Genomic DNA, 27,796 nt, shown 5'->3' with positions numbered 1-27,796 from the left:
CTTGGAAGAAGTCCCTCTCCAGGTTTCCTGTAGTCCCCTTCAGCTACTAGAAAGTGTTATAATGTCTCCCCAAAGCCATCTCCTTCCCAGGCTGAACAAATCCAGTTTTCTCAGCCTTTCACTCTTAGGAGAGGTGCTTCAGCCATCTGAGCAGCTTTGTGGCTTCATCTGGTCTTGCTCCAGCAGGTCGTCATCCTTCTTATGTCCTTATTCTAGAGGGCAAATACTCATATTTCCCAAAAATTGTGTTGCTCTAGAATATATCACATTGTGCTTAAAAAAAAACCAACTCCAAAATCATAAGTACAAATCACTTGTAATAGTAACTTCATGACAGTTAAAGAAATTTTTAAAATCCTGATCTTTTTTATTCAGTTTGAACAGGTGTTCAGAATCACACGTTTCTCTTCCAGTTCCACCATGTCTTTTATTATTTTTCATCTTTTAACTGAGACAAGCCCTTTGGAAGTATTCTGTTGTATGGGTTTAGGCAGGAAGACTTTGTTGGAAGTGAAGACAGGTGTCATGGAACATAATTGTATATAGCAATAATTCAGTTTTGCTGTTAACAAGATGTTAATATTGCACATGGAATATGATAGGAACACAAGCAGAGATTCAGTGTTTCATCAATTCAGGTTCTCTTGTGCTGAAGGGCAGGAAGAGCCCTTCCTCTATAATTTCATTTACCCAAGGGCTGTAGTAAGCGTAGGCGATCCTGGATCATTAATTCTGGGAAGAGACAGGCAGCTGAACAAAAACACCTTCTATTCTGCACAAAAAGCCTGAAGCACCTGTGGCAAAGACAGGTATCTTAAAATGCACAGGGAAAATTGTAGAAATGGATTGTGAAACTTAATAAATGGCCAGTTTTGACAATGGTTTTCCTTGGGCAGCTGTCTATGTGGGGAAGAATAGAATAATAATTATCAGTTGAGTTCAGAGTTGATATTTATACAGCAAGCTGACAGGGTAGCCATTCAAATATTTAACACTTGCTTGTTTTTGTTACAGGAATTACAGAGCTCAGGAAGCAGACGCTTTGTGCTAGAACGTGCTGCTCCATTCTCTGCTTTTTTGATGGACAGCTTTGGGCGGCAGCATAATTACTTGCGAATTTCATTGACTGAGAAATGCAACCTCAGGTGTAAGTGTCTGCTGTTTCCTTGCACAAAACTCCTCTGTGCATCTTGTGTGGCGGCCAGGGTTTGGGTTAGGGTATTATTGCTGTGTTGGCCCTGTGCTGTTTCTTGTCTTCACGAAGTAACAATAAAGGACAGATAGACACTAATTTGGGCTATATTACTGGTGGGATGGGAAACCTGGAGCAAGCCTAGGGATCTGCCAGAGACAAGTGGAAATGACAGATCTTTTATGAGACTTAGTGTGGTTTAGATAATGATGCTTGTGTGCTCAAAGTCTGCATAAGCAGGAGAGCTTATACCTAGGCATTCCCACAATTACGTCTGCAAAGTTTGTGGTGATGTCTCAGTGCTTGCTGGTTGAACTTGGTGTCTCTGAATGCAGGTTAGATAGAAATAAGGTCATCTTTTTCTTCAAAGTGGATCCATTGTAATTTTGAGGCACATCAAATTAGTCTTGGGTTTTCCTCTGAAGTAAACCAGGAAATTTTTAGGAAATTGTAAAATTTTTGCACAGTTGGTGTCATCTGACATCCGTTAAAGACGGCTGCCCTTGGTACATTTTGCCCATCAATATTAGATTAATTGTCACGGGTTATTTTTTGCCTCATGTATTTCTGTAATCTTTGTTTCAGGTCAATACTGTATGCCTGAGGAAGGTGTTCAGCTGACTCCAAAATCAGAGCTACTAACTGCTCAGGAGATAATCACCTTAGCCAGATTGTTTGTGAAAGAAGGTGTGGAGAAGATCCGACTGACAGGTGGAGAGCCACTTATCCGTCCCGATGTGGTGGATATTGTGGGTGAGTTCTAAATCAGTACAGTGTTTCAGAGTGACTTGGTACATGTCGATCCCAAAATTGCTCTTACAGCTATCTACTGACACAGTCTGGCAACCAGAAGAATAATTACACATTTAATTGTGGTGTATTTTCCCAACATTGTGAGCTGCAAGATACCTTTCAGAAAATTTCCAGTTCTGCTCTGTTGCTTGGATGGAACTCACATGTCTTTGTATTATACCACCTGAACTTAGCATTGTTTTTATATTCAACATTACTACAGTAGCTTGCAATAGTGCAGCCTGTGGGTGAAAAATCAAGAGCTTATATGATCAGGTTCTCAGTGAAGAAGAACAAGTGATACGTGCTTACAAACAACACAAAGCTTTCTCTTTGATTTTTTTAGAGTGTGGTTTTTTGGTGGTTTGTTTTGCTACATTGATAGCAGATGTCACTTGATTGTGTTTAATAAGGAATGGTGGAAAAATCTGTTTTTTCAGTTATTGATGAAGACTGTTACTTCAGTGGAAGGTAAATTACTGGGTAAATTTTAGATGTCTGTCTGCTTTGATTGGTATTGTGTCAAATGACAGTGCCTGGATCTTTTGTTCTTGAGACAGGTGCTTTTTTCTTATGTCCAAAGTCTCATGTTAAGAAAATTGCAGTAGATTTTTGTAGTGACAATGTATTAGATTAAGGCTGTGTAGATTAGTGTATGTTGGTGTAGTGTAGACAATGAACTTGTCTATTTCTGGACATACACCCTTCTAAGTACTGAAGATAAGAAAAGGTTTATGTGGAAGAAGATCTTGAAAGAAGAGAAATTGTCTACGAATACAGTGAGCTTTTGTGCAGAAAATAGTTGGTATCTGTCTCTGCTTTGTTTTGTTCAGGATTTGGATGGAAGCCCTTTTTCAAAGAAGATGACCTTCCAAAGGAAGCAGCAGAGCTGTTGTAGTTTGTAGAACTGATCTGTTCATAGCTGGAAAAGTGTGACTGCAGTGAGCTGGGTCTTGAACTTCAATTGTGAGGAGTTCCGAAACTTCACTAACTTTTTGGAACTGTGAAATATCATTGTCTAGAACATTTTGCCCATGCATGATGGGTTTGGGATGGTTTTATTACTGAGGATGCTATATGCCTTTCAAGAGACATGTTTCTTTCCAGATAATAGAGTCTTCCAATGATTATATATATAATTATATATAGTATATATTATAGTATAATTATTGGCTCCTGTAAAAGGGAACTAGATTTATAAATTAGGTTGCAATTTAACATACAATAAAGCTTTGTAGTTCAGCACATAATATTGACATGAAAACGAGTTGAAACCAACCATGTAATTAGTTCAGTGCAGAACTTTCCTAATGTATTGTAGGCACGTTTTTATTTATCAGTGGTAGCTGATGACTTAACACAGCTATTCTGATTTTGATAGTCTAAGTGCAGTAGTCAAGTCACTGAAAAATCATTACTACTTTGCTGCAATCCAGAAGTATTGGTACTGGAAGGATAGACATCTTTTTGTTTTGCTTTACTCCAGTGATAGAATTCTCAAAGGTTTATTTTTGTGCCTGAAAGAAAGAAACGTATCTTTTTGAACTAGTGCGTTTTCATTATTCTGCCCATGTTTCTGTTCACAGCTGAACTTTGACACATTCATAGTGATCATTTTAGTGGATAACAATAGTGCTCTTGGGGTGAAGGTAAGAGATGTTAAGATGTTTGTCCTGTTGAATTAGTTCATTCTGTTGTGAATTTGTATTAGTCTGTCTGGGTTTTTTAAGGCCTGTTGAAAATTATTGAATTAGGTCTACATAGACATTCTGTTTGGTTTGGGATGGTTCCGGGACTCTGTCTGATCCCTGGCCAACTTCCCAGGCAGGGGTCCCACAAGGAACAGCTGTCTAGGGGTCTCAGTTTCCAGCCGAGGTTAACCTGTATGATCTTGGATTGAGGCTTCAAGTGATCAGCTCTTTTAGATGTGATTTCAGCTCTAGTGATCAGCTCGGCTTGCTCATGAGTTACCCCAGCTGATGCGTGGATGAGAGATGGGGGGCTGTGTAGCATTCCACAGAGTCCTTCATTGGCAGGTTTTAGTGAAGGGGGCTAGTGGCTGCCACATCCACTGAACTGGGCAAAAGCTGGGGTTTTTAAAGGGAAAGGGTTCAGTGGTTTAAGACTGGGGTAAAATTACCAATAGTTTACAAGGAGATAACATGGGGTCCTGAAGCAGGAAGGGGTCCACAGCTTAGTCACCATGACTAAGCAGTTTTGTTTTATCTTAGGGAACAGATCTCCAAGGCGGAAGCCTTTGGGAGGACTGGCCTTCCTTCACACTGTTTTCTCAGACTTTGATGTTACTCTATGGTGCCCCAGTCTGGAATCAAGAGATTCAAAACTAAAGAGATCAATGTAATAACTATGGGAAAACTCATTGATGGAAAATCAAGGCCAAACATGTCTTCTGCAGAATTTGAGTAAAGCATCTTTATTGAAGCCATCTTAGCTTCAATATGTACTGGTTTGGTCTGGAATAGTTATTCTGGTTTTCTAGATGGTTTTGGAGAAGCTAGATACAGTTATCTCCAGTGCTGAACTGGGTTTAGGTTTACTTTCAGCAAGTCTTTCTCCAAACTATAAATTATCTGTGAAATACCAGTAAAGCTCAAAAATATTAATGCTGAATTTCTGTTACCAATTTTTTTAGTACAGAAATTCAAGTTTTTTAGTTGTTTCAATGAACAGATGTAATTTGAAGCTACTGTACAAGACCATGCTATTCAAAGACCTGCTACAGTTCTTTAGATTATTTCAAATGTTTTAACAGATGCATGTACATAAACTATCCACCATCTAACACTTGCTGAAAGCTAAATCATGTCCTGGGGCCTGCTGAAAGCATATGTTTGAGACTTTTCTGAAGCAGCTGATAGTAGAATATAGAATCCATCTCCTCTGAGATACTCAAAGTTTAAATAAGCACCGGATATAAACACTGTGATAGCTGTTTATTATTAGTAGTCTGAAGAGTACATATCTGCACTGACAAAATAATTTTCTGTAGGGTGGAGGATGGAATATTGGATGACTTTTTATAGCAACTTTTTATACCCATTTCAAGAGTGAAGTGGTGTAGGATAGACTTTTTCGTTCATGTGTTAGGAACCATACACATCTTTTCTGGAGACAGTTGGGAGAAGTGCGGTTAAGGAAATGATTGGAGGAGAATATGTAGGAAAATTGTCTATTTAAGAAGATGCTCTTGATCCTAAAGGAAAATATAAATGTAAAATAGTTTACGTCATGGCTCAAGCTTGACATACAAGTTTTAGCTTCATACTATGGACTTACAGCATCTGTTCTGTTTTCTTTTCTACTTGTTAGTTTCTGTCAGTTGCCTTTGCTTGTGCCAATTGGTGCTAAAGCAGTGACCAAAGGTCAGCAAACAGGTTTAATACAGGTATGAGGAGAGTTACAAAGTTATGAAGTCTCTTCAATACCTGTTAATTTTAGAGGTCAACAAGTCAAGAAACCAAGACACTGTGAAGGTTACACCTAATAGAGTGTTCTGACTGGTCCTTTTTAACTTGTTGATGTAAGTGTTAAGCCTCCATCTCTACCTTCTCACAGTTGACTATGGTCCAATTCGTTACTACCGGTGATTCCATGGATTAGGTTATTTCTAGTGCCTCATCCTGTATCTTGCTCTGTCTGGTAAGGAAAAAGATGCATCGACATCGTCTGCTGCCTGCACTGAGCTAATCAACTGGTGCTACTTCTTAATTTTTTTTCCATTTTTGGCTGTAGAATGATGTAAGTTTTATTCAATACCTTTATGCATTTTAAATTTCTAGCAACAAAACCTGTATGGCACCTAGACTTTTTTTCCCAGTTGTTATGATGTTGAACATTTTATGCATTCTGAGGCTATAAATAAAAGTAGTGATGTTCCCAAACTATCCTCTGGCTGCAGCATGTAGCCTTTACTCTCACAAAGATTAGGCTGCTAGTGATAGCTAGTATTAAATAATCTTTGGCAAAATTGAGCCAGTAGCACTTGTCCTCTAGGAAGAGGTTATTCTTGGTCATTTGGGAGGACTTTGAGAGCTGAAGGCCAGGGAAAAAAATCTCTCTTCGTAAAGATTGCTCTTTCCCTACAACCTCATGTCTTTATGGAGCTCTTAATCATGTTTCAAAATGCTGCTGGTCTAAACTTCAGCATCTTTGCTGTGACCTAGCTAGACCCTTTCCAGACTTCTGGACTCAGGGTGCATATTTTGAGAAGACCTAGGAAATGAGATAAAGCAGAAATAAAGCCCTTATCAACATGAACAAATAGAAGTAAAATAATGAGGGAAGAAGGAACCGTGAAATATTTGTACTGTAATTACAGCTGCCTCAAGAGTAAGGGTTCTTCAAATACTTCTTAAATAATTAGGGTGGAGGCTCTGAGGAACGGAGGAAAACCCAAAGTAAATTACTTTGCTGTGGCTCTGCTTCTGTGAGTTGTTTATGAGGGTTTATTTCTTATTTGTTATTGTACTGTTAACTGGAGGTTTGAAAGCTTGATCTCTGGAGATATGGTATGCTGAGGATTTCTGCATTTGGCTTATGATGGAGGGAGGTCTTTTCTAACTCTTAATGTCATGATATTAACTGTTTTTTACACTGTTTTCTTTTGTTAGTCATTTTTTAGTGTCTTGCGTAAGCACTCTCCAGTCTGCTGGGCTACCACTGGTAATGGAAATATTTCAGTTGTCAAGTGCAAATGTTTTGTCCATTTGGATGTTGTTGTCTTGGATTCTCTGTAACAGTCTAGTATGTTGACCTTTTTCGGTTTAGTTAAGACTGCATGTGGTATTTCTTTAATAAGTTTAAAATCCTACTGCTGACAGCTACCTCTGAACTGGTTTGTGGTAAAGCATTGTAGGATAAATGTTGCTAAATAATAAACAGGACAGGTGTCAGCTGTGAAAGTGATGGCTTACTGCTTATTATTATTGCTGAGCATAAAATTCAGTTTGCAAAGGTGGATGAGGAAAAGAAAGTAAACAAAATCAGGGGCTGCCTTTCAACAATAAATTTGATATTTGAGAAATGAACAAAATTAGTGTGTGTTTTAATGAAACAAAACTTTGCCATCAGTTTCACTTGCAATAAACTGCTCTCATACCTTTTGAAATGGATTTATGCTAAAATTTGTCTCTTAAACCAATACATCTGGAAGGAGGCCAAAGCACTGAAGTGTCCACATTTTCTTGACATCAACGAAAGTATATGATACTTTTCTCTTTGTTTTGCAGATCTTTTGGGTTTTCTGTGTAACTTACAGTTTAACTACTTTTTTAAAGTGTTCTTTTTACTTTTTATTTCCTAGGTCAATTGTACAAGCTAGAAGGGCTGAAAACCATTGCTGTCACAACCAATGGGATCAACTTAACCAGACTGCTGCCCCGGCTGAAGGAGGCAGGACTGAATGCAATTAACATTAGCCTGGATACTTTGGTGCCAGCTAAATTTGAGTTCATTGTCCGAAGGAAAGGTACAAACTTGTCTTCTAAGGCAATTGTGTTAATACTTGCAGAAGTGTAGTGAGTTGCTTACCATATCTTTCACAGTTGGTTACTTTGGGAGGAAAGTGAATTGCTGTCCTTCTGAGGCTAGGAAAAGTAGTCTGTACTAGATTATTCAGTAGAGACTTTTTTCTTCTTTCCGTAATGCTTAGCAGGTAAAGCTCCTTTTGTTGGAGCTGGTGAAGTAGAAGTTGCTCAACTCGCCACAGTTAGTCATGTGGTTAGTCATATAATCTATAATTGGTTAGTCATAGATCTCAAGAGGACTCTCCAAATCTTGTGTTTGTCTTATGTGCTGCTGTTACTGAATACTGTTCAAAAAGCCCAAATGTTTCTGCTATACCATCTGGAGACAAAGATGCCACAAGAACTGAATTTCTTGCCATGAATTAGTGGCAGTTTCTGGGAGTTATATTTGGGGTGTGCCAGCAGTGATTTCACTTGTGGTTAGTGATGTTCTGTATCCACTACTGTTTAATAGGAATAAACATAAATCATACCTGAGGTAATTTGAGGGGGGGGCTGTTGGATTTGTAACTTCTCTCCTACTGAGCAGGTAATTGCAGTTAACATTTTAAAAATGTTTGGATATGCCCAGTGTTACAGATTCTGGTTTAAATGAATCCTAAATCAACCATGGTTCAGCTTCATGGTTGGGCTTCCTTCCAAGATAAAACATCTTGTATCATTCTCTTCCTGTCCAGCAATATGACTTCAGCAGTCTGAACTTCTAATTCTGACAAAACCTCTAAATAGCCACCAGGCGGTGCAACAGCCTCAGATATAGGGGAAAGGATTATAGACATCTGGAACGCTGTGAGAAGTAATGTCAGCATTTGAATCACTGCTAGCAAACCGAAGTTCTGCTGGCAGGTGCAGAAAGGTGTCCTTGTCAACAGTCTCTATGGGAGCACTACTTCAGGTTTCTGTGTCATGGTGCAGAAATTAGTTCTTGTCATAAAGCTGACTGGAGCATCATCCTTCCAGTGTAGGCTATTGCATTGATCTGGTTGTGTCATGGCACAGTTGGCTCCCAGAGTGGTATCTGGGAGTATCTAATCAAAACCAGGTGTTGATTGTGCTCTTTCCTGTTGCTCTTTATGTTTGAGTGTTACCTGGTTTGTGACATTCATTAGGAACAAGCCCTTCTTTTACCACTGAAGGGGCAAACCTGAGCCTCCACCTTCCTGAATTATAAGGCCAGAGATCTTCATATCTGATTAGAAGCTGTTAGGAATGTGCTGCTCATAAAGTAAACTAAACGTTCTTAGGGGAAAGAGAGAAATTGCTCAACTGAATGGCATAGACAATGAACAGGGAAATTTATATTACTGAATATTTTTCAGCAGGAGAAAAAGTCTCCAAATCATAGATATTTTTTCTAAGCAGAGGTTAGGTAAAAATAGTAACACTTGAGTTCTGGCGCTTTGTGGGTTTTTTTTTTTTGTGTTTTTTTTTTTTGTTTGTTTGTTTGTTTTGTTAAGGTTAAAAGCTTAAATTATGTAATTTTTTTTTTTTTTTTGGGGGGGGGTGGTTTATTTAATAGCTTTCCAAGTATGGAATGAGCAGAGAATAGAGTTCCTGCCTTACTGAGCTACCCTGTCTCCTGTGGCAGTTCTAGGGGCAACAAGATATATAGCTCTTTTAAGGTGAGAGGGATTCCTGGTCTTGGACTCCTACAGGCTGATAACTCCTCTGGAAAGTAAAGGTGGCATCTAATTATGGAGCTTACTAGGAACTTAAAAAACTTTGAATAATTTCTTTGTTTTGCTGAAAAGTTGATGCAGGGTTTTAGGAAGATGAAGAAACTGTGTACCTTTGGTGCAGGTGCCCTGCATCACAACTGCTTCTACTTGCAGATGGTTGGGATAGACAAAATGAGATCGTCAGAGATCTCACTGATGTGTTGAAAGCACTTTAGAGTACCATAATATTTCTACTTTTTCCAATCTGCCACATTCTAAGGGATGAACAAATGAAAAATGCTTTCATGGAGGTAGCCAGTCTAACCTGTTCATGGCCTGTCCCTCTTTTTTTTGGTGTGTTTCATACAAGGGAAGTGAGGTAATGATGTACTGTAATTGTATCATTAAATGGAAGACTGAAGCCCTTTTTCCCTATAAGGGTTAAATGCTGGGAGGTTTTGTTCCATATAGGATTTTTCTGGATGGCACTAAGGTTCTCTGTACTGTAAAGGTGGCTAAAATTCTGACTTCAGAAGAAATCAAATATGATGAAAGTACTGAAATTTTTCATTGGGTGAAAGAGGAGAAGTGGTTACATTCTGGCCTTTTTAGTTATGTTGAGCTTCTCCTTCCAGTAATCCTGTGGTCACAGATTAGAATTTGTGAGTAGTAGCAGAGATTTTGGTCCCATTCATGGCTCTGGATTGTGCTTACAGCAGTGTATCATTATCTTTGTTGCCACAGTCTGCCTGCAGTCTTGGTTAATTGGAATGAGATCTACAACAGGTGCTGGAAACTTCCAGGGCACATGCATAAGTAGGTGGTGATTGAGGAGGGTGACTTTGCTCTTCACTACTCTTTGCAGCCAGGATTAGTGTTAGAACAGGCTTATTAAATAATTGTATCTTCTGCTTTCCTATATCTATGCTTTTTGATGCCTTTACTAACCAGAGGGTGGTGAAGTGAAATTTTTGTTCTTTAGTTTTCTTTTTTTCTGATTTTGAATGCATTCCATATTTAATGTGTGCAGGATACTGCTGAGTTACTTCTTTTTTCTGCTAAAGCACCTACAGAGTAATGAAGGTATGATCTGTTCACTAGAGAATCTGAGTTTCCAGTAGATCATAGGTAAGGAAAGGAGGGTGATCTGTGCAGAAAAGCAAAGAAACAGCATGGGGATTGTCATCAAAACTTCTTAGACATACTGCCCTTTTATTAGCATGTGTGAAAGTATTTGCTGTTGAAGACTACAGCTTTGGAAGAAGGAACACAGTCTCATAGTATTTGGTCTTTCATACCTGAGTTTCATGTGGAGAACAGGAATGGAATGTAGTTTAGAACCTGCCAGATTCTAAATCCTCCTTTGGATTCTAATCCTTCTTTGTGAAGAAGGATTCACAAACATGGGGCAAGCAGCTGAATACCCCCAACTCACCAGAAATGTGTGCTCAAAACTCAGGAGTTTGCTGTCTCATTCTTGCTCACCTCTGTTCTCCACCAGCTGCTGAGCATGGCAGGGAGGGAATAATACACAAAATATGAAATTGATGTCTTGAGGAAAGGTCTTAAACTTTAAACAAAGTTGACAGAAGAGGGGGTTTGAATGAGATCATTAAGAGGCTTTCCTAATGACCTTGGAATTCTAAAACTGCATTGTTGCTTTATTTTTCTTCCAGATTTAAGAGGTACATGTAGGGGAAAAGATGCGTGATGTAAATTAACTATATCTTTCTTTGTGAGAGCATCTGGCAGTTGTAGGCCACACTAAATGGTAGGATGAAACTGGGCACTTCATTCCTTGAAGTCACTGTAGTTTTTGACATCTTTCATTTGTTTTCAAGGGTCAAAGGCCAATTGAATTGCTTTCCTAAATGCTGTAATCACTGCCACATTTTTTTCACTAATTTCCCATGTTTAGTCAAAAAAATGATGATCCTGAAAAATGCTGCCTCTGATCTTCTGCCTAATGGATAGTCGGTAGCTTCAGGAAGTCAATTACATCTGTAGCCATGGTTGAACAGGGAATCAAGGGGCTTCTTGTTGTTCCTAAACCCATTCCCTAAATGTACTTTAGAAAATCCTTTTTAAATTCACTTAGCAACATTGCTGTCTGATTCAGAACAGAGAAATTCTGTCATTGTAGAAAAGACACAACCCATTACTATAAAATAAATATTAATTTATTATTCTTTCTTCATTGCATCTGGAGGCAGTTCATAAATTCTTTCCCCTCCCTTTAGAAGAATGTAACACAAGGAAAGCTGACTTACAGGGAAGTGCAGAATCATATGCTAATAATACATGGATTTTCAAAGATATAAAAAACCATACCACTATTGTTTGTTACTCAAATACTTGTTAAATATTGATCTCAATGACTTGAGCACAGTAACTTGGTAGTCTTTGGGGGTTGTGAGGGGGAATATAATTAAAGTCTCTTTATTTTCAGCTCTTCTTACTTACAGCCCTGTCTACTGAATCAGATTGTGTTTTATGATCCCTTTGTCTTGTACTAAATAACCAGCTTTTGCATTCTGCTTTGAAACAATAAAAAATATTTTTCACTCTTTTTGTATCTTAGGATTTCACAAGGTAATAGAAGGAATCCACAAAGCCACTGAACTTGGCTACCGTCCTGTTAAGGTAAAGCCAGTGTTTATTTACTCTGAAACTGTTGTGTTTTACCATACATACAGATCACCTGATGAGGAATTTATCATATTCCATCTCACCTCCCACCCCACTCTGTGAATAATTTTTAGTAAAACTGGAGAAAAACTTGAAGATCACATCAAAAAGTAACAAGGAGAATTCATATCATCTCCTTTTGCAGTTGGGAGTGCAGGTCATACTCCGCTCACTAGTTTCAGGTGTCTGCTTTACCTGCAGGTGAACTGTGTGGTGATGCGAGGCTTCAATGAGGATGAAGTGCTCGACTTCGTGGATTTCACAAAGGATCTACCCCTTGATGTGCGGTTCATAGAATACATGCCCTTTGATGGTAAGTACTGCTGCTTTGAGATTCTTCTTGGACAGAAGTGAGCTGGTTAGTGGATATTCACCCCATAGACTTGTCTCTGGAGGTTTTGGTAAGCTCTTTTAGAGAATTAGAAATTGCCTGAAGTTTTTTGCAGCTTATCTTCTTCCCTCCATAAGCTGTAGAAGGACTAGTTGGGGCTGGGACACCTATGGCTAAAGTGACACTTAAAGAGAATGTGAAGGTGGTTGTCTGCTAATTAAGAAAATAAAGTCCACAGTCTAAGGTTAGACTGGTTTTGTTAATTGTAGGCAATAAATGGAACTTCAAGAAGATGGTGAGCTACAAAGAAATGCTTGATACAATTAAACAACGATGGCCGGAATTGGAGAAATTGCCCTGTGAGACTTCCAGCACAGCCAAGGTGGGGTTGGACAGAGAACGTGTGAAATGTGCTCCAATTCCTTCCCTGCCCCAAATTCTCCCAAGTTCAGCATTGATATTTGGCAACCAGAGCAATAAATACTCAGTGTGGTAACTCTTGGGTTTTGGTCAAGCTTCCTGCATGAGACTTTCCACTTATGAAGTCCTAGTAATAGTCTGTACCTTTATAAATACAATGTGTTTTCTAGATGTATTTTCAGTCAGATATAAAGAATGCCAGGCCTGTGTTGAGAAGATAGAGGTCTCTGCGTGATTCGATGTGAATCAAGCAAAAGCTGTTTATTGTTCTTCTAAACTTCTTTGTGTTCTACACAGACACACATTGTTTAATTGGTTACTCTGCTTCATCCACACATCTCTTGGTTGGTAGCTCTACTTTGTCCATGAGGCAAGCATGCATCTGTTTTCTTAATCTAATTGGTAGATGCTGTAAATGTCGTTTTACTCAGTTTGACACCCCCTTGTCTGTCAGATATTTTTTCTGCTTCTTCTTTCTTCTTGCAACATCTTTTTATCCACAAAGATGACCATATTCTTTAGTTCCAGAAGGTTAGGCTGGTTCATTTAGTACGCAGCCATTTTCTTGTAAATATGATCCTACACTGTATCCTGTATTTACAGCTTTTGAAACTTTTGTCAGTCTATAGACATGACAAATGATCCTGGTGGAAGATCTGTTCAGTGAAAAAACTATTGCTTTAGAGTGTACAGTGCCAAATGGGGAATTGCTAGCTCATGCTCCCTACAGGCATCACCTTTTAGTTGATAACTACAAGAGCAAGCATTTGACAAGTTGGAGAATTTCTAGAAACAGGGCAGAATAGACTGGAACACCTGAATAAATAGATTTTGTCTTTATTTTTTCTTTGGTATGATCTTAGGTGTGAAGATAATCTATGTTAAAATAGATTTTCTGGGAGCGCTGTAAAAGCTAGGAGTCTGTATTTGACTCTTGTTTTTCCTCCTCTGCATTTCTTTAGAGTTACAAGGTGCCACATTTCCAGGGACAAATCAGCTTTATCACATCCATGTCAGAACACTTCTGTGGATCCTGCAATCGGTTGAGGATAACAGCAGATGGAAACCTAAAGGTTAGTAATGAAACAGGATTCTCTTCAATTCCATGCAGTGAAAATAGTGTTGAAGTTCATGCCCTAAAAGTAGCTGCGATGTAAAGATGCACAATTATTACCAGCTAGCTCCTGTTTATTTAGCCTGTATGTATTCTTGTTCCATCTTGTCAGGCTGTTAAGGAGATGTTACATCACCTTTTTTCAGTTTCTCTGTTTTGCTGTCATGGTTAACTTCAGTGGTAAAACATGGTTGAAAGGCCAGTAAATATAAACATTTATTCTAATCTTTGATTTAAAATCATCTTAAACATGTGACAAACAGATGATTTCCCATTAAAAAGGGGTCCAAGCAGCTGTGAGAGCTTGGCTTTTGAATTCCACAAGGATCATGTCTTGTTTCCTGAACAATTTGTAGCTTTTCTCCTTTGAGAGCAGCCTGTACATTTGCTCAGTGACTGTAGAACAGGGAGGGATAACCATTTCTTGCCACGTTGAAACTGGGAGTTTCTGGGGGAAAATTAAAGTGTTCGATTAAAAATTGGCACTTAGACAGTGTCACCTGATATTTAGAACAGCTGTGCTGCTGCCTAACTTCAGATGACTGAGGCAGCCTGAAGGCCCAATGAGCTTAGGCTGCATAAACATCCCAGGCTCTCTGCGTGTACATGAGGAGAGATAAAGAAAACAATCTCTATAAATATTCCCTTCAATAGTGTAGGCCTCTTCAAAGCTCTTCACTGTGAGGTTAGTATGAAATACTTGTAAAAGTAATTTATTTTATTCTTTCTCGTTTTTCCTCCTCTGCTTCCCTGGGTTGGCTGCAGGTGTGCCTTTTTGGGAATTCAGAAGTGTCCTTGAGGGATCACCTACGGTTGGGTGCCTCAGAGGAGGAGTTGATTCAAATAATTGGAAAAGCAGTGGGCAGAAAAAAGAAACAGCATGCTGGTATGTTGTTGTACTTGAGAAATAACAGCAGTTATAAGGAAAGCAATGTCCTGGTATTAGTAACCTTCCATGAGAGTTAGAAACCAACCTGTCTGAAAGACTTTCAGAATGACTTTTGTTCTGAAATAGATGTGAATATCACTGCTCTTGATAATACCAGCAAAGTGTAAAGCTAAGTAGTTGTACTGGATTCCTTTTTTTTTTTTTTTTTAAATTACTTTGCTGTAAAAGAGGGACTAAATTGAGCTGTTGATCCAAGTACTGCATTAACATTTTTCTAGAAGTGACAAATCTCTTTTTCACCATGCAAGACTTCATGGGTACTCATTAAATGCTCTGCATGCAAGGTCCATGATGATGCAGTTGCATTCTCAGGCTGTATTTGTCTTTTCTGAATTCATACTGATCTAAACATTCATATCTGAACTTAACTGAATTTTTGTAATCTGTCTCCAGCTGGGAATGCTGACTTCTTGTACATGAACGGGTTTTATAATCATATATTAGTTACCTATACATAAAAAATATGCCTTGGCCCTTTTGTTTTCTTGCAGATTCTGATAGATTTATAACAGTAGGTTTTTCCCTTTTCTACTAAGCTGTAAAACAAATTTAAAGGTAGCTTTTACATCTAAATGTAGAATAACTTGCAAAGGACATTGATCTGACCCAGGTGAAATAGTGCCTTATAAACCTAAAGGAAGGCATGGAGGGATTGGTTCCTTTATTTGTAGACCCTTTATGAATTTTGGTTTGGGAAAGCGGGGGGTCGATGGGGAAGAGTCTACTACGGTCATTTTGCCATTTGCAGCATTTACCTGATATTGTCTGTTTCCTTCCAGTTTGTGTAAATCTCATTATTGTCCCTGTGTGTGGGGCTTCCTGTGTATTGAACACTTATTAACAGCTTATCTATAGAACTAGAACAGTCAAAAGCCATTGTTAAGAGACAAGATAATCTCAAATAGATTGAGTTCTTTAGTAGATAGAATGTAATTCATATTATGGCAAGCTTTCTGTGAAAGGGTTCTGCAGGATGATAGACCCATAACAGCTGGATGCCTGGAGACTCAGGCAGCTGTAGTTTTAAATAATACTGGATAATGCTGGATTCCCCCTCCTCCAGTTCCCTTGGTCTTTACTGAACTTTGTTTTTCCTAGTATGCAGGTTGCACTGTGAAGAGCAGAAAACTTAGATATGTGAACCAGATGCATGGCTTAAAACCTAAAAAGCTGGGATTTTTATGTGTTCCTTATTTTATTTCTAGGCATGTTTAACATTTCCCAGATGAAAAACCGGCCAATGGTCCTGATTGGTGGGTGACAAATCAGTACGTAAAAAACATACAATGATTTTGTTCGGCTTCTGTCTTTGGGGGAGCAGAATAGATTTGGGTTCTATGTCTAGCTTGTGGTTCTGCCTTAGGTTTAGACAAAGAAATGGGCTTCTTAATTAGCCAGTTATAGTTAACACACTGAAATGGAAGAGGAGGAAAAAGCTTAGTGTCCCTACCAAGCCTTACCCAGCTTTCCAATTGACAGCCCTATTTTTGTTTTCTCTAATTATGACATTATCTAATGATAATAATGCATTATCATTACATTTTCCAAAGGGATAATCAACTTTTTTACCTTATTTCCTATCAGCTTCCTTTGTACTTAAGTAGAACCGTTACAGTTACTTAAAAGACAGTTTGAGGTGAGTTTTGACTATATTGCCATATAAATATAAAGAATGCATGGATTAAGAAATGCAGCTTTGTTTATATAGAGCTCTCAAGCTGACAGAAATGCAAGTGTTCCTACCTCACTACTACTTCAGAATCTAAGATGTGGGGCTTCATTCTTTTGAAATTGCCTCTTACTGCTGCAAAGTCTCAGAACACAGAACCATAAAAGATGTATGAACCAAGAGCCTTTCCTTTCCTTCTGGTATCTATTGAAGCTGTTTGCTAACTTTCCCCTCTGCCTGAAGCTCTGTTCAGGAGTGAGGTAGCACTGCTGTGGTTCTCTTACTGATTTTTAACATCTCCTTCAGTGTGATTTTACCTCATCCATGCCTATATTTATCTGTTCTGTAAGATAGCTGTCTTTCCAACGACCTTAAGAAATGGTTACAAGAGTTAGCTTTGTGAGATTAATTGCAAGATGTTTCATTGTTCCTTATCAACAAGGTTTGATTAAAAAAGCTAAGCAAACAAGGGTGAATGACATGAAGATTATATTTCCAATCCAAACTCTCATCCTCCCACTGATGTTTTAGAGCAGGTTAGCTGCTGGGCAGGTTAAAACACAGGTTTAAAAACAGGTTCCCTTGGGGAGGGGAACATGCATTAATTTGCAGGCCTTTGCAACAGGTGATATAATAACAGCTACTCTATTTTAAACCAAGCCCCTAGGGCTTGTACTTTTGTTGCCTTTATTAGTAAATAGGATCCACAGAGGTCTTTAACATAGGTTGGTGCCCTACTTTAAAGTGCCATCATTTTCCATGTTGACTGGTGCAAGATTGTGCTTTTGCTTGCTTGTATTTGGCCACTGCTGCATTGTGTTCCAGAAAAAGGGTAAGAAGGACCCTTTGTTTAAAGTGTGTATTGACTTACTGCATGAGGAAAAAATGTTGTGCTTTTTTTTTTTTTTTTTTTTTTTAAGATGAACTATACTGTATTAAACACTTGACAGCTCACTGGGACCTACATAATTTTTCAAGTTGCCTTTGAAAGAATTGCCACACTCCAAAGTTAGCATTCAATGTTTGTTTGTCTACAGATCAGCTCGATCCAACTTCCATTTTGAAAAGTGCTTCAACGTAGTCTTACATGCAGTGAAAGATGCAGCCTGTCCAGGTCCTTCTCCTTCAGCTCTTCCATTTCCCTTTGAGACTGACTGCTGGCAGTCACTGCATCACTGAAGAGACTGGAGATGAGTGGAGAGTATCCCACTGTGACACATGGGGAATCATTATATTTCCTAATTGTGTTTTGAATTAGTTACAAACTTAAAATAACACTGGCGTGCAAGCAGTCAGTGGGGGAGTGTGCATATGAAATTAATTTAATGAATGCTGTGGAAATCACTAACTGGTTTTGCTAGACCCAGTAAGCCAAACCTGGCATCTTCCCTCCACTGCTGTTGTCCAGTCCTTTGCTATATGGTTTGTATCTTACTTCCCTTAAACAAAATATTTCTTTTGGCAGGTTCTTCTTCTCCTGGGTTCACTGCAGTTATGGGAATTTCCTCATTAATTTAAGTATCTCCTGCCTCATTTTTTCCCCTCTGAGGTTGTGCTAGTTGGAAGCTGACACAATTAAACTTGAGGTGCATTAATAGGATATAAAGAGATGGAATTTTTCAGATGGTTTCAATATACAGTGCAGTAGAAAACCATTATTTTTTTTTTGTAAGTATATGAGCAGTTTGGGTGCAAATTGAGATGACTAGGTACAAATTCAAGAAGTGCAGGTTGTTCAGAAAAGCAAAGATGTTTTGCACTCATTACTGTCTTTTGCTGTCTTCTTATTTTGCACTCTACTTAAGCAAACTTTTTCCCTGCTCCCACCCACCTGTGTTTATCCTGTGGAAGGAAGTATTTATCTGCCTTTCCAGTCTGGCTTCTCCTGAAAACAAGACACTTTCACAGGGATTTAGCTTCAGCAGAGTGTTTTGAGTTCCTGGACTTTGAAAGGAATATTCAGGTTAGGCCCCACTATGAAAAGAGAGCAAGAGAAGAGGAATAAGAAAAATAATTTTCTGTGTTCTTCTAAAGCAGAGCAATGTTGCACTCAGTGCATTTATATTCTTTTAATTCCATTCCTCTGAGGTAAACACATGCCTTCAAATTCGCAGGAATCTTAATTTTAGTGGATAGGCCATCAGCTGTAGATGAAAAAAGGCCTTTGCCTGAATTTAGGTTATTGCAGTGATTATAATTATGAAATCTGTGGTTGATTTAAGGTTCAGGAATGGATATTTTCAGACCAATGTTGGGAGGATACTCTGGATGAAAATGGTGTTAAGGGCATGAGTCTTGTTTTAGTAGAGGCTGGAACTAACAAGGAAGAGTTTTTTGGGTTTGTTTTTAAAAAAAGATGGAGGGGCAGAGTGCTTTGTGTCTGGTATTGTCATGTGGACAATCCCTGGGCAGCAGAGGTGGCTCAGCAATGTGCAGAGGTGCAGGAAGCTGCTTTGATGCATCTGTGGATAGGCTGAAAAGGGAGTTCTTGAGCTACCAAAGGAGGTTATTGAGCACAACCTAATTCCATGTTTCTCAGAGCAGAGAGAGGAGGAGCTTTAGAAAAAGAGAACCATGCTTGTCAGGTGGTGGTGCTGTTAAACCAGGGCTTAGCTACTTACCTCTATTCTCCTTTCTTTACTTTAAAAAACATCTTACTCACTTTTATGTGAAAGAGACTTCTTCTGTCTTCACACTTGGCATTTAGCCCAATGCAAATGGCAAAACCAAAGGACTAAATGGTGAAAAGGGGCAGGAGGGCTTACTGCCTCTCTGCCAGCTGGGAGCTCTGCCAGCTCAACTTGGAACATGCTTCTGAGTAGATTTAAAATCTGTCAGTGGGGGGACTGTGGTTTTCCCAGTGCTTAAACTTCAGCTGTCATTAACATGTTAAGAGCTGGCAATAATATGAGAGGTTCCCATCACCCTCTGAGCTTGTAGACATTGCAGTTGTCTGTGCTTCTGGTCCCTGCTGTCCTCAAGTGCTGGCATGACCCTTCTCTGCAGAAGGAGATGAAAGGAGGAAGTGCAGCCGCCTGTGCTGGGAGGGAGATGTTTGGAAAGGCAGAGTTGAGGATCTGAGTAAGAATTTCCTATTTACCCTGCCAGGCTTTTGAAAGATGTCTGGTGCTGGGATGGTCCCAAATGGATGCTGAGATGCTGTGATTCATTTTTCTTCAGAGCTGATGCTTCTATAAGCTTTCTTAGCTGCTGTTTCTCAAGAAGTGTTGATACTTTTAGAAAGTAAGTTGTTCCTTTTTGTCAGGGACCTTGAAATGAGTGTTCTGAGTCTTAAGGTTTGTAATAGCAAACCAGGAAGTGCAGGGAACTGATGAGAGAAAAGAGAAGGAGCTTAAGGAAAAAAGTGGATATTTGCAGACTTACTGAGGTTTTTGCAACACAGGAAGTCCTGAGCAGTGCTCTGACAGGGTTTTCAGCTGCTACAGACAGCTTAGCTTTCCAGTTAGTAAGATGTTCTTCTCATGTTACTTCTTGTTTTTTCCCCAGAGCCTACACTGATGTTATTCCCACTATGCCAAGATGCCCTACAGGGTCCCCCAAATTCAAAACAGTGGGGCCATACATTTAGCCATGGGCTGACTTTGAGAACAAGTTTACCCAAACAAAAGGGAAAAGCATCAATGAAAAATAAACTCATGGGGCAACTTTTTCTGCCAGGATCTCACCCAGAGAAACAATGGCACGTAGCAACGGGAATTCTACAAACCCAGCTCCAAGGCTACTGTGTCTTCCAGAAGGACCCAAGCTCCGCATTTGATACAAAGTGCCTTGATGCTTCTGTTGGCCAAGTTCCTGTGGACTGTCAGTCTGAAAAGGCATATTCAGGATCTGAATTCCATACCAGGGATTCAGCATCTTGCACTAAGTTACCTTGTGCCTCTGACAACTTGACTCACACTGATGAGGAAGGACGGGCCACAATGGTTGATGTTGGAGGGAAGCCAGATTCCAGAAGAAGTGCTGTTGCTGGTGCTGTGGTCCTCCTGGGTGAGAAGGCATTCAGAATGGTGAGGCAAAACCAGGTGAAAAAAGGGGATGTGCTGGCAGTCGCCCAAATTGCAGGAATTCAGGGAGCCAAGCTGACCAGCCAGTTGATCCCATTGTGTCACAACATCCCTCTGTACCATGTTGAGGTGTCTCTGAGCCTGGACGAGGCCAGGCATGCAGTGGTGATTTGCAGCTCCTGTCACACCTGGGGGAGGACAGGTGTTGAGATGGAGGCTCTCACAGCTGCCAGCCTGGCTGCGCTGACAGTGTACGACATGTGCAAATCAGTCACTCAAGATATCATCATCCAAGAGCTGAAATTGCTTAGTAAGACAGGTGGGCAGAGGGGAGACTTCTCAAGGGTGTAGATAATACTCAGATACCTCCAGCCCTCCAAGTGACCACTGCTCCTGTTCCAGCCTCTTACAGAAGTCCTTTTGCTCAGCTTGGACACCTCAGCAGGTGTGTGCAATACAGCAAGCCCATGGCTCCAGCATTGCCTTACTCTGTCAGCTTGCTGCTGGGTGAACAGTGGAGCCACTTATCCTTGTTGAAACTCATGTATATTTTCTAGACAGACTTCTCCACTCTGCCAGTACCTCCATTTCAGTATTGTCATGATGAGACTGAGAAAATATTCCTGCTTATACCACAGAGGTTTATGGTTTATGGGGTTTTTTTTCTCTTTCATGCTGTGAGTACATCTGCTGTCATCATACTGTGCAACTCTGAGCTCTGGAAATGAAGCCAGTGCTGAAAGTTGGCAACCATTTTTAAGTCAAGGATTAAGACTTCAAAGTGGTGTCTGTCCATCTTTCCCCTGACCTCCTTAATTGAATTTAGAGGGTGACAGTGAGAACTACACAGCTGGGGAACTTCACCATATGCCAGAGATTATAAACATAGAACAGTCAAGAGTCAAGGGGCAGCTCTCATCCCTTTGCAGTGCTAGTGCTTCCCTTCACAGAATCAAAGAATCCCAGAATAGATGGATAAGGTTGGAAAGGACGACAGTGGGTCACCTGATCCAACCTCCCTGCTCAGGCCCCAGAGCACATAGCACAGGGTTGTGTCCACACTGGAATATCTCCCGTGAGGGAGCCTCCATAACTTCACTCAGGAATCTGTTTCAGTGCTGAGTCACCTGCAGAGTAAAGAAGCTCAGGTGTAACTTCCTGTGTATCAGTTTCTGCCCATTGCCTCTTGTCCAGTTGCTCAGCACCACCAGGTGGAGCCTGGATCCATATTCTTGGCATGTCCCCCTTAGACACTGATACACATTGAGACATCAGTCTTCTCTTTTGGATGCTGAACAGGCCCAGCTCCCTCAGTCTTTCCTCATAAGAGAGACACCTGCAAGTGGGAAATATCCACGTATCGGTTTCAAAAGTAAAAAAAAAAAAGGCAGCCACCCAGTTTTCTGCCTTGTGCTGTGTGAAACATGATGCAGAAAGAGGATTTCTGCATTTGGAAGAATTATTTTTTCTGATCTGAAAGATATGTTTTACAATGTTAGAAGCATGTTCCAGCATTTTGACCTTAGCACTGAAATATATGGATACCCTGTTTGCATAGTTAAGGGATTAATTTTGCCATGCACAGAAGTAAGTATTAAACTCTCCTTGACTTTAGAAAGAGATGTCACACCAAGCCCTAGAAATCTCCAAATTTTTAATGCTAAGGTGCAGCTCCTAGTAACCAGCAATCTGCATAGTCCTGACAGATAAAAGACTTTAGTGCTAGTAGCCACTTGGAAAATTAAGATGCTTTTGCCTCTGCCAGAGTATTTTCCTGAATGTTACTTTAATTTGCTTTTCATGAAGTCTTTTGGCCTTGGAGCACTTAAGTGTCCCCATAAATGTAGCAATGGCCACAGTCATGTAGCATTAATTAGCTTGGTAATTAAGTGTCCTAGATAAGAAATTACTCAACATTCTTGTTAATGGCTACTTTTCCAATGTTAATTAAGTGCTCTAAACAGGGTGTTACTGGTTGCTTATGGCTAATGTGAAGTTGCACATGATTCAGGGTGTTCCCTCCATACACCGGGTTAAAGAGCTCTAGTAAGGTCAGTGATACTTCCAAAAATCACCTTAAGCTTTAGAGTTTAAAGTACAGTGAGCACACCATGCTGCCACGCACATCCTGCTTACGTAAAGTAAGCACAGGTCTCAGATGAGTAGGTTTTGCTACAGATCTTTCACAAATGTCATATGCCAGCTACAACAAAAGCACTCTTTCCATTGCAGGTGAATTGATTAGATTCTTTATTTGTTGTCACTGTGAGATAAAATACATAGAGTGACAGACATAGCAGCTGTAGCTGAAAGGGAAAGAAATTTGGAAAGCTTGGTGCCTAAAATCCATAAGCATTTGTACATCAGTGATGTGGTTTAGGAATGGTATTCCTCAATTTAGTGGTTTACTCTCTCTTGCTCCTCCCTCCCTGAAGTGGGCTGGTGAGGAGAATTGGAGGCACAGTAGGTAAAAATCATGGGTTCAGATAGGAACAATTTACTGGAAACAGCAATGGAATAAGAAAATGAGCAGTAGCACCTTTAATAATAGAGGGAACAGGCACCACGTGACCATTCCCTTACTGGAAGAGACCTCTTCCCTGGTCCCCATAATAACCTGCCATGCTGTTAGCCATGCCTCTCTTGGCTCCTGCAAAAATCACTCATGTCCTGGCCAGAACCAGGACAATCTACATTCATTGTTACAGTCTTGACTCCCTGTCACATTCCCAGGAGTGTAGCTGGCACTGCCATACTGACACCAACAATCCCACCCAATCCTGCAAATACAGATTGCATTGATCTGTGGAACTGCTGTTTCCATAGCACGAAAGATTCCTTAGCTCAGCAAGGAAACAAAGTGCCAAGAAAAGGAAGCACATGTATAACCTGCTAAGTCTATTGACTGACACAAGCACCTCCCAACATACCCTGCTCTCCTGGCCTGCCCCTAGGCTCTAGCTAATTCTGAAAATGAAAAAGAAACTCTGTGTACTCAGTAGTAATAAAACAATAATTTGGGCATATGATTCTTTGGCTTTTGAGAAGTTTGCTGTCATGCTGTAAAGCTCACACAAAGGACTCAGGGCCATACGAGCTACTACTGAGCACACACGTGACCACCACGCACATCTTGCTACTTACGCACATTTCATTACTTCCTCGGTTTGAGAGTGGCTGGAAGTGCAGGGCAAACTGACTTTGGTGCCATTTTATGCTCATGTTATACTATCAAGTCTTTAAACTATGCACATTTATAGGTAATGAACCAAACATGAGTTAACATTTTGCGAGAGAAGTGGGTTGAAAGCGCTCTGTGGTGCTGGGTGGGTCATGGTGATATATGTTGATGAACTGACTACTTTTTGAAGGCTTGCTTTTTTTGTCCACTGTATTTTTAATAAATACTAGTTGTAATGGAGTGTGGTTTGCATTACTTCGAATATACTTTTTGTTTATATTTCTATGTTTTAGTCCAAAAGCTTCTATGAATAGTTACCTTGGGACAAGCAACAAGACAGGCTCTGCAAGTTGCATGATTAGTTAGCAAGGAATCAGTCATAATAACTTATTACTATAGAGAATCTACTTCTTGTGTTGTTGAATGAAACTCATTTTAATCTGTTTGTTCTTAAACTGTGTAATCCTGTGGGTTTAGCATAATAATTTGTCATTTTTTGTCATTATCCCAGCTTCTCCCACATGCCTGTTCTGAGCCAGTGGCTGTATATAACGTCACTGCTTTTTGCAGAACTGGGGCCTCCAGAGCTCTTCCTCCTAATCTGAGTGACCACAACTGAAAGATTCAGGGAAGTGCCTATATAAAAGTCCCTCCGTCCAGTATCATGCATGAGCCTTAAAGGAAATTGCCCTTCTCATCCAACCGAATTTCCAGGAAAGCTCTCAGGTTTCCTGCTACGAAGAAGGCATCAGTGATCTTAGAGGTCTTTTCCAACCTAAATGATTCTAAGGTTCCAAATGCTATCAATCCTAAAATAAGCTCATAATTTTTCTAGGAACAGAAATAGTCAAGCTCCAAAGCCCATCACTTCCTTCTCTTGAAGTGTCATAAGAGTGTCAAGTTGCACTTTTGTACATATCAAACACAACTCAAACACAAATACTGCAGACCATGGCAACCCTCACAATGCATACATTAGAGTTTTTGCCTGCTGGAAATTCAGCTGTCTCAGCTTATGGCCCATTTGTGTGTTAAGAGTCTGTTCACTGCTAATCCAGGCTCAATTCTTTGGGGCATCTGAGCCTGGCTTCCCTTCCTGCCCATGTCCTGACACTGGCCACTCCACCCTCACACTGTTCTGTTAAAAACTGGATGCAGCATATAAAGGAGAAGCTGGCAGAAGCTGCCCATTAAGAATTCTTGAAGAGATTAAATCTATGCCAAAAGAGCAGTGCTTTTAGGAAGTGCTGGGGGAAGGAGAATGGGCCATGGGGGGAAGACAGCTTGAAATAACTCAGGGAGGGACTTATTTTTTTCAGAATGGGAACTGCTCAAAACCAGATTCTAAAAGCAACAACAGCTGAGCAGTAAAAATAGGCAATGAATTTTGTTAGGTGTTTTCAGGCCCAGGTGACCTGAAGTGATTCCCTGTAAAATCCGTTACGCAGCATTACATGAGATTTGACTGAACAGAATCTGGCCCTTAGTGGTTTGCTGGTTCTCAGCTCCCTCTGGCTGCCTCAGCAGAGTCAGGCAGGCTTGGAACAGCTGAAAAAAGGCTGTGTGTGCTTTGGCCAAGGCAGAGCTGCTAATTAGTTAAATAGAAACACAGTTCACTTCATACACCAGAGCCTTGCTCCAAGGGAAGCTCAGCATTTCAGGAAATCTAAAATTGGTTGGAGGAATTGCAGGTTGTGGTGGGCTGACCAGGTTCTCAGGTTTTTGAGATATCAGGTAAAAGCCTTAAGTCTCAAAACCAGTGTATGTGAGGAGCTCTGCAAAGTCACGATTGTGGCAGGCAACACCCTGACATGCCTGTCAGGGTGCCAGAAAGGCACAGGGTGAGGAGCTGAATCCTTTGTCATAGGCTGTGCCTGAATGGCTTTGGATGAACTTGGTGCACTCTGTCATAAGAGCAGCTTCTCACTTAGCACAGCAAACTTAAACAGTGGGTGGCTAAGACACAAATCCAGCTGTCTACCTTCCCCTGTCCCTCCATGCTGCCAGTGCCATGTTTAGAAAGCTTCCAGTTTAGCATCTCTGTACTAACCCTTTTTACTCCTTTGGGGACTAAAAGGTACCCAAAATAGTAGCAGTAAAGTGCAGCTGAGTGCAGGTTCACAGAAAGGGATGGGATGGATGCCCTTGAGACACTGCTGAGCTTTCCTCCAAGCAAAGAAGCACAACAAACCAGGCATTGGTCAGCTGTGTGCAAAACCCAACTGCAGTGGACAGCCATGGACATCAAGCAAGCTGCCTACTGCCCATGGCTCTCCAAGGTGCCATCCATGCAACACTCACTTCACAGAACAAAGTTTCATACTTCATAATTGCTTAAGGCTTGCTTTCAGAGCCCCAAATTAGCAGGAGAGACAATTGCTTCATGAATTACTCCATCAACAAAGCAAAGTGTGGACAGCCTGCTCAAAACCAGAAACTCAATACTATTAAGCTCTTCCTGCATGAATTTAGCCTTAATTTTAAGTTCAACAGAAACACTCTCTTCTATAACCATGATACATTTCAGGCTGTGCAGCTGAAAGGATGTGAAGCCAGCAAAAGCAGAGTTTGTGTTTACAAAGTCAAGGGCAGCTTGGCTGCAGTGGGACAGGAGGTAGGGGAGGAAGAGAGGAGATAGCAGGAGGGCCGGGCAGCTGTAAGTATTCTGTTAATATTATGCTTGGAAGATAACACAGTCTATCAGATACATGGCTGCTCAATAGGCACAACCTTAGGCCAGTTACCTGCTGGTGCAAGTTGTGGCAAAGCTCTGTCAACACCAGCAGAGCTGTGCAGTATCACACCAGACAGCATCTGCTGCTGGGAGCTGGGAGAGAGGGGTTCAGCTGCACAGCCCTGACCTGCCATTACTGCAGCCTTAATGAACTTGTTTCATTATCAGGGTAACTTCAGCACTCAAGACTCCCCATGTGCACAGTTGCAGCAAGGCCGGAATTGCTGTTGTGTGAGGCAGTGCCTGGAATTACACTACCTGTCCATCCCTCTCCCTCCATCCCCTCACCAGCTGCCACCCACAGTCCCGGTGCTTCAGAGAGCTGCACTTCCCTGCCCTGGGCCTAATGCTGAATGGAAATGTTTCAGCTCTGTGTGGCTCGTTTGGCTTCTGCAGAGCAACCCTTAGGGGCATCCTCAGCACAGATCCAAGAATGAGCTGAGGGAAGGGAGTAAATTCTGCTACCTCTGAAACCTCATCTCTCCTATTGCAGCTGACAGCTCAAAAGGCTCCATCCTGCCAAGACGGAATCTTAATTTGGATCACTGGAAAAGACAAACTGCTGTCAGGGCTGCAATGATCCTGGGCTCACAGAGAACATGGGCAGAGAACATTGTCTAGCCCCACAAGAGAAGGCCTTCACTAGGGTTTACAAAAAATAAAATTCCCTTCAGAGTATGGAAGAGCTGGAAGCAGGAAGAGGATGCCAAGGAGAGAACATGGCTTAGCCAGGTAGTTTGCAGAGGAAGAGCAGGCAGAACCACACCACATGGAAAATGCTCCTGTCCCTGTAGCCTGCTGGGAAGGGAAGCCACCAGCAAAGGCTGAGGTACAGCTAGTAATCCCCAAGCCCTGCAGTGAATTTGAATATTATAATCATCTCTGAACAAACCCACAAAACTATCACAGTCATACCCAGAACTGCTGCTGCCAAGGGCTATAGGAAGAAGTACAAGGTAAGTTTTTCATCTGTCTTGGGTTGCAATGCACGATGTAACCAAAAGTATATATTCTATTACCATTTCTTAAAACCAGGTGGGGCAGTGTTCTTTATCCCTACCACAACCCATCCTCCCTCCAGGGGGGATATATTCTGTTAATGGGCCACTGAGTCTCACTGCATGACTGATAAAATTACATCATCCCATTGTGAGAAGCTCCATCCAGGGGGAGGAGCCAAGCATTTCTACCTGTATATCTTTGGCAACTTGAAACACTGCAAGAGGAGAGACTAGACACCACCACTGGACCTTCAGAGGAAAACTACACCCTTCTATAGAATCACTGCTTCAACAGAAGCAGACAGATCTGGATCTATCACTCCAGGAAGACTGCAGCCATCATTTAATCGGACTGCTACCAATACCCTGACTAACACGGTGTCAGGTTGTATTCTGACTCTGTCAGTGGGTTGTTAGTTTGTTGGTTTTTCTTTTTTGTACTACTGCATTGTTATTTTAATTTCCTTAGTAAAGAACTGTTATTCCTATTCCCATA

The 27,796-nt window shown here is 40.7% G+C and overlaps 1 protein-coding gene across 50 annotated transcripts in view; it reads left to right on the top strand.

Annotated features, from left to right (window-relative positions):
• Nucleotides 1-27,796, top strand: part of MOCS1 (molybdenum cofactor synthesis 1) — a 35,375-nt gene extending 7,579 nt beyond the window's left edge. For 7 of the 50 annotated variants that reach the window (XM_023924524.2, XM_086869692.1, XM_086869701.1 and 4 more), the window contains 10 exons: nt 1,015-1,147; nt 1,778-1,945; nt 7,308-7,472; nt 11,770-11,831; nt 12,078-12,189; nt 12,477-12,589; nt 13,590-13,700; nt 14,507-14,627; nt 15,896-15,958; nt 19,867-23,805. In XM_023924524.2, the coding sequence (XP_023780292.1) occupies nt 1,015-1,147; nt 1,778-1,945; nt 7,308-7,472; nt 11,770-11,831; nt 12,078-12,189; nt 12,477-12,589; nt 13,590-13,700; nt 14,507-14,627; nt 15,896-15,951 (1,041 nt within the window). In that variant the 3' untranslated portion in view covers nt 15,952-15,958; nt 19,867-23,805. Of the gene's footprint in view, nt 1-1,014; nt 1,148-1,777; nt 1,946-7,307; nt 7,473-11,769; nt 11,832-12,077; nt 12,190-12,476; nt 12,590-13,589; nt 13,701-14,506; nt 14,628-15,895; nt 15,959-16,274; nt 16,327-17,396; nt 23,806-26,792 lie in introns of those variants that run through there. The other 43 variants (XM_023924516.2, XM_086869505.1, XM_086869543.1 and 40 more) reach the window with 19 other exon arrangements.

Source organism: Cyanistes caeruleus, chromosome 2 (genome assembly GCF_971803275.1).
Source record: "Cyanistes caeruleus chromosome 2, bCyaCae1.hap1.1, whole genome shotgun sequence".
NCBI lineage: Eukaryota > Metazoa > Chordata > Aves > Passeriformes > Paridae > Cyanistes > Cyanistes caeruleus.
The sequence above is the reverse complement of the archived record's forward strand: the minus strand, read 5'-3'. Positions and strand labels throughout refer to the sequence as shown.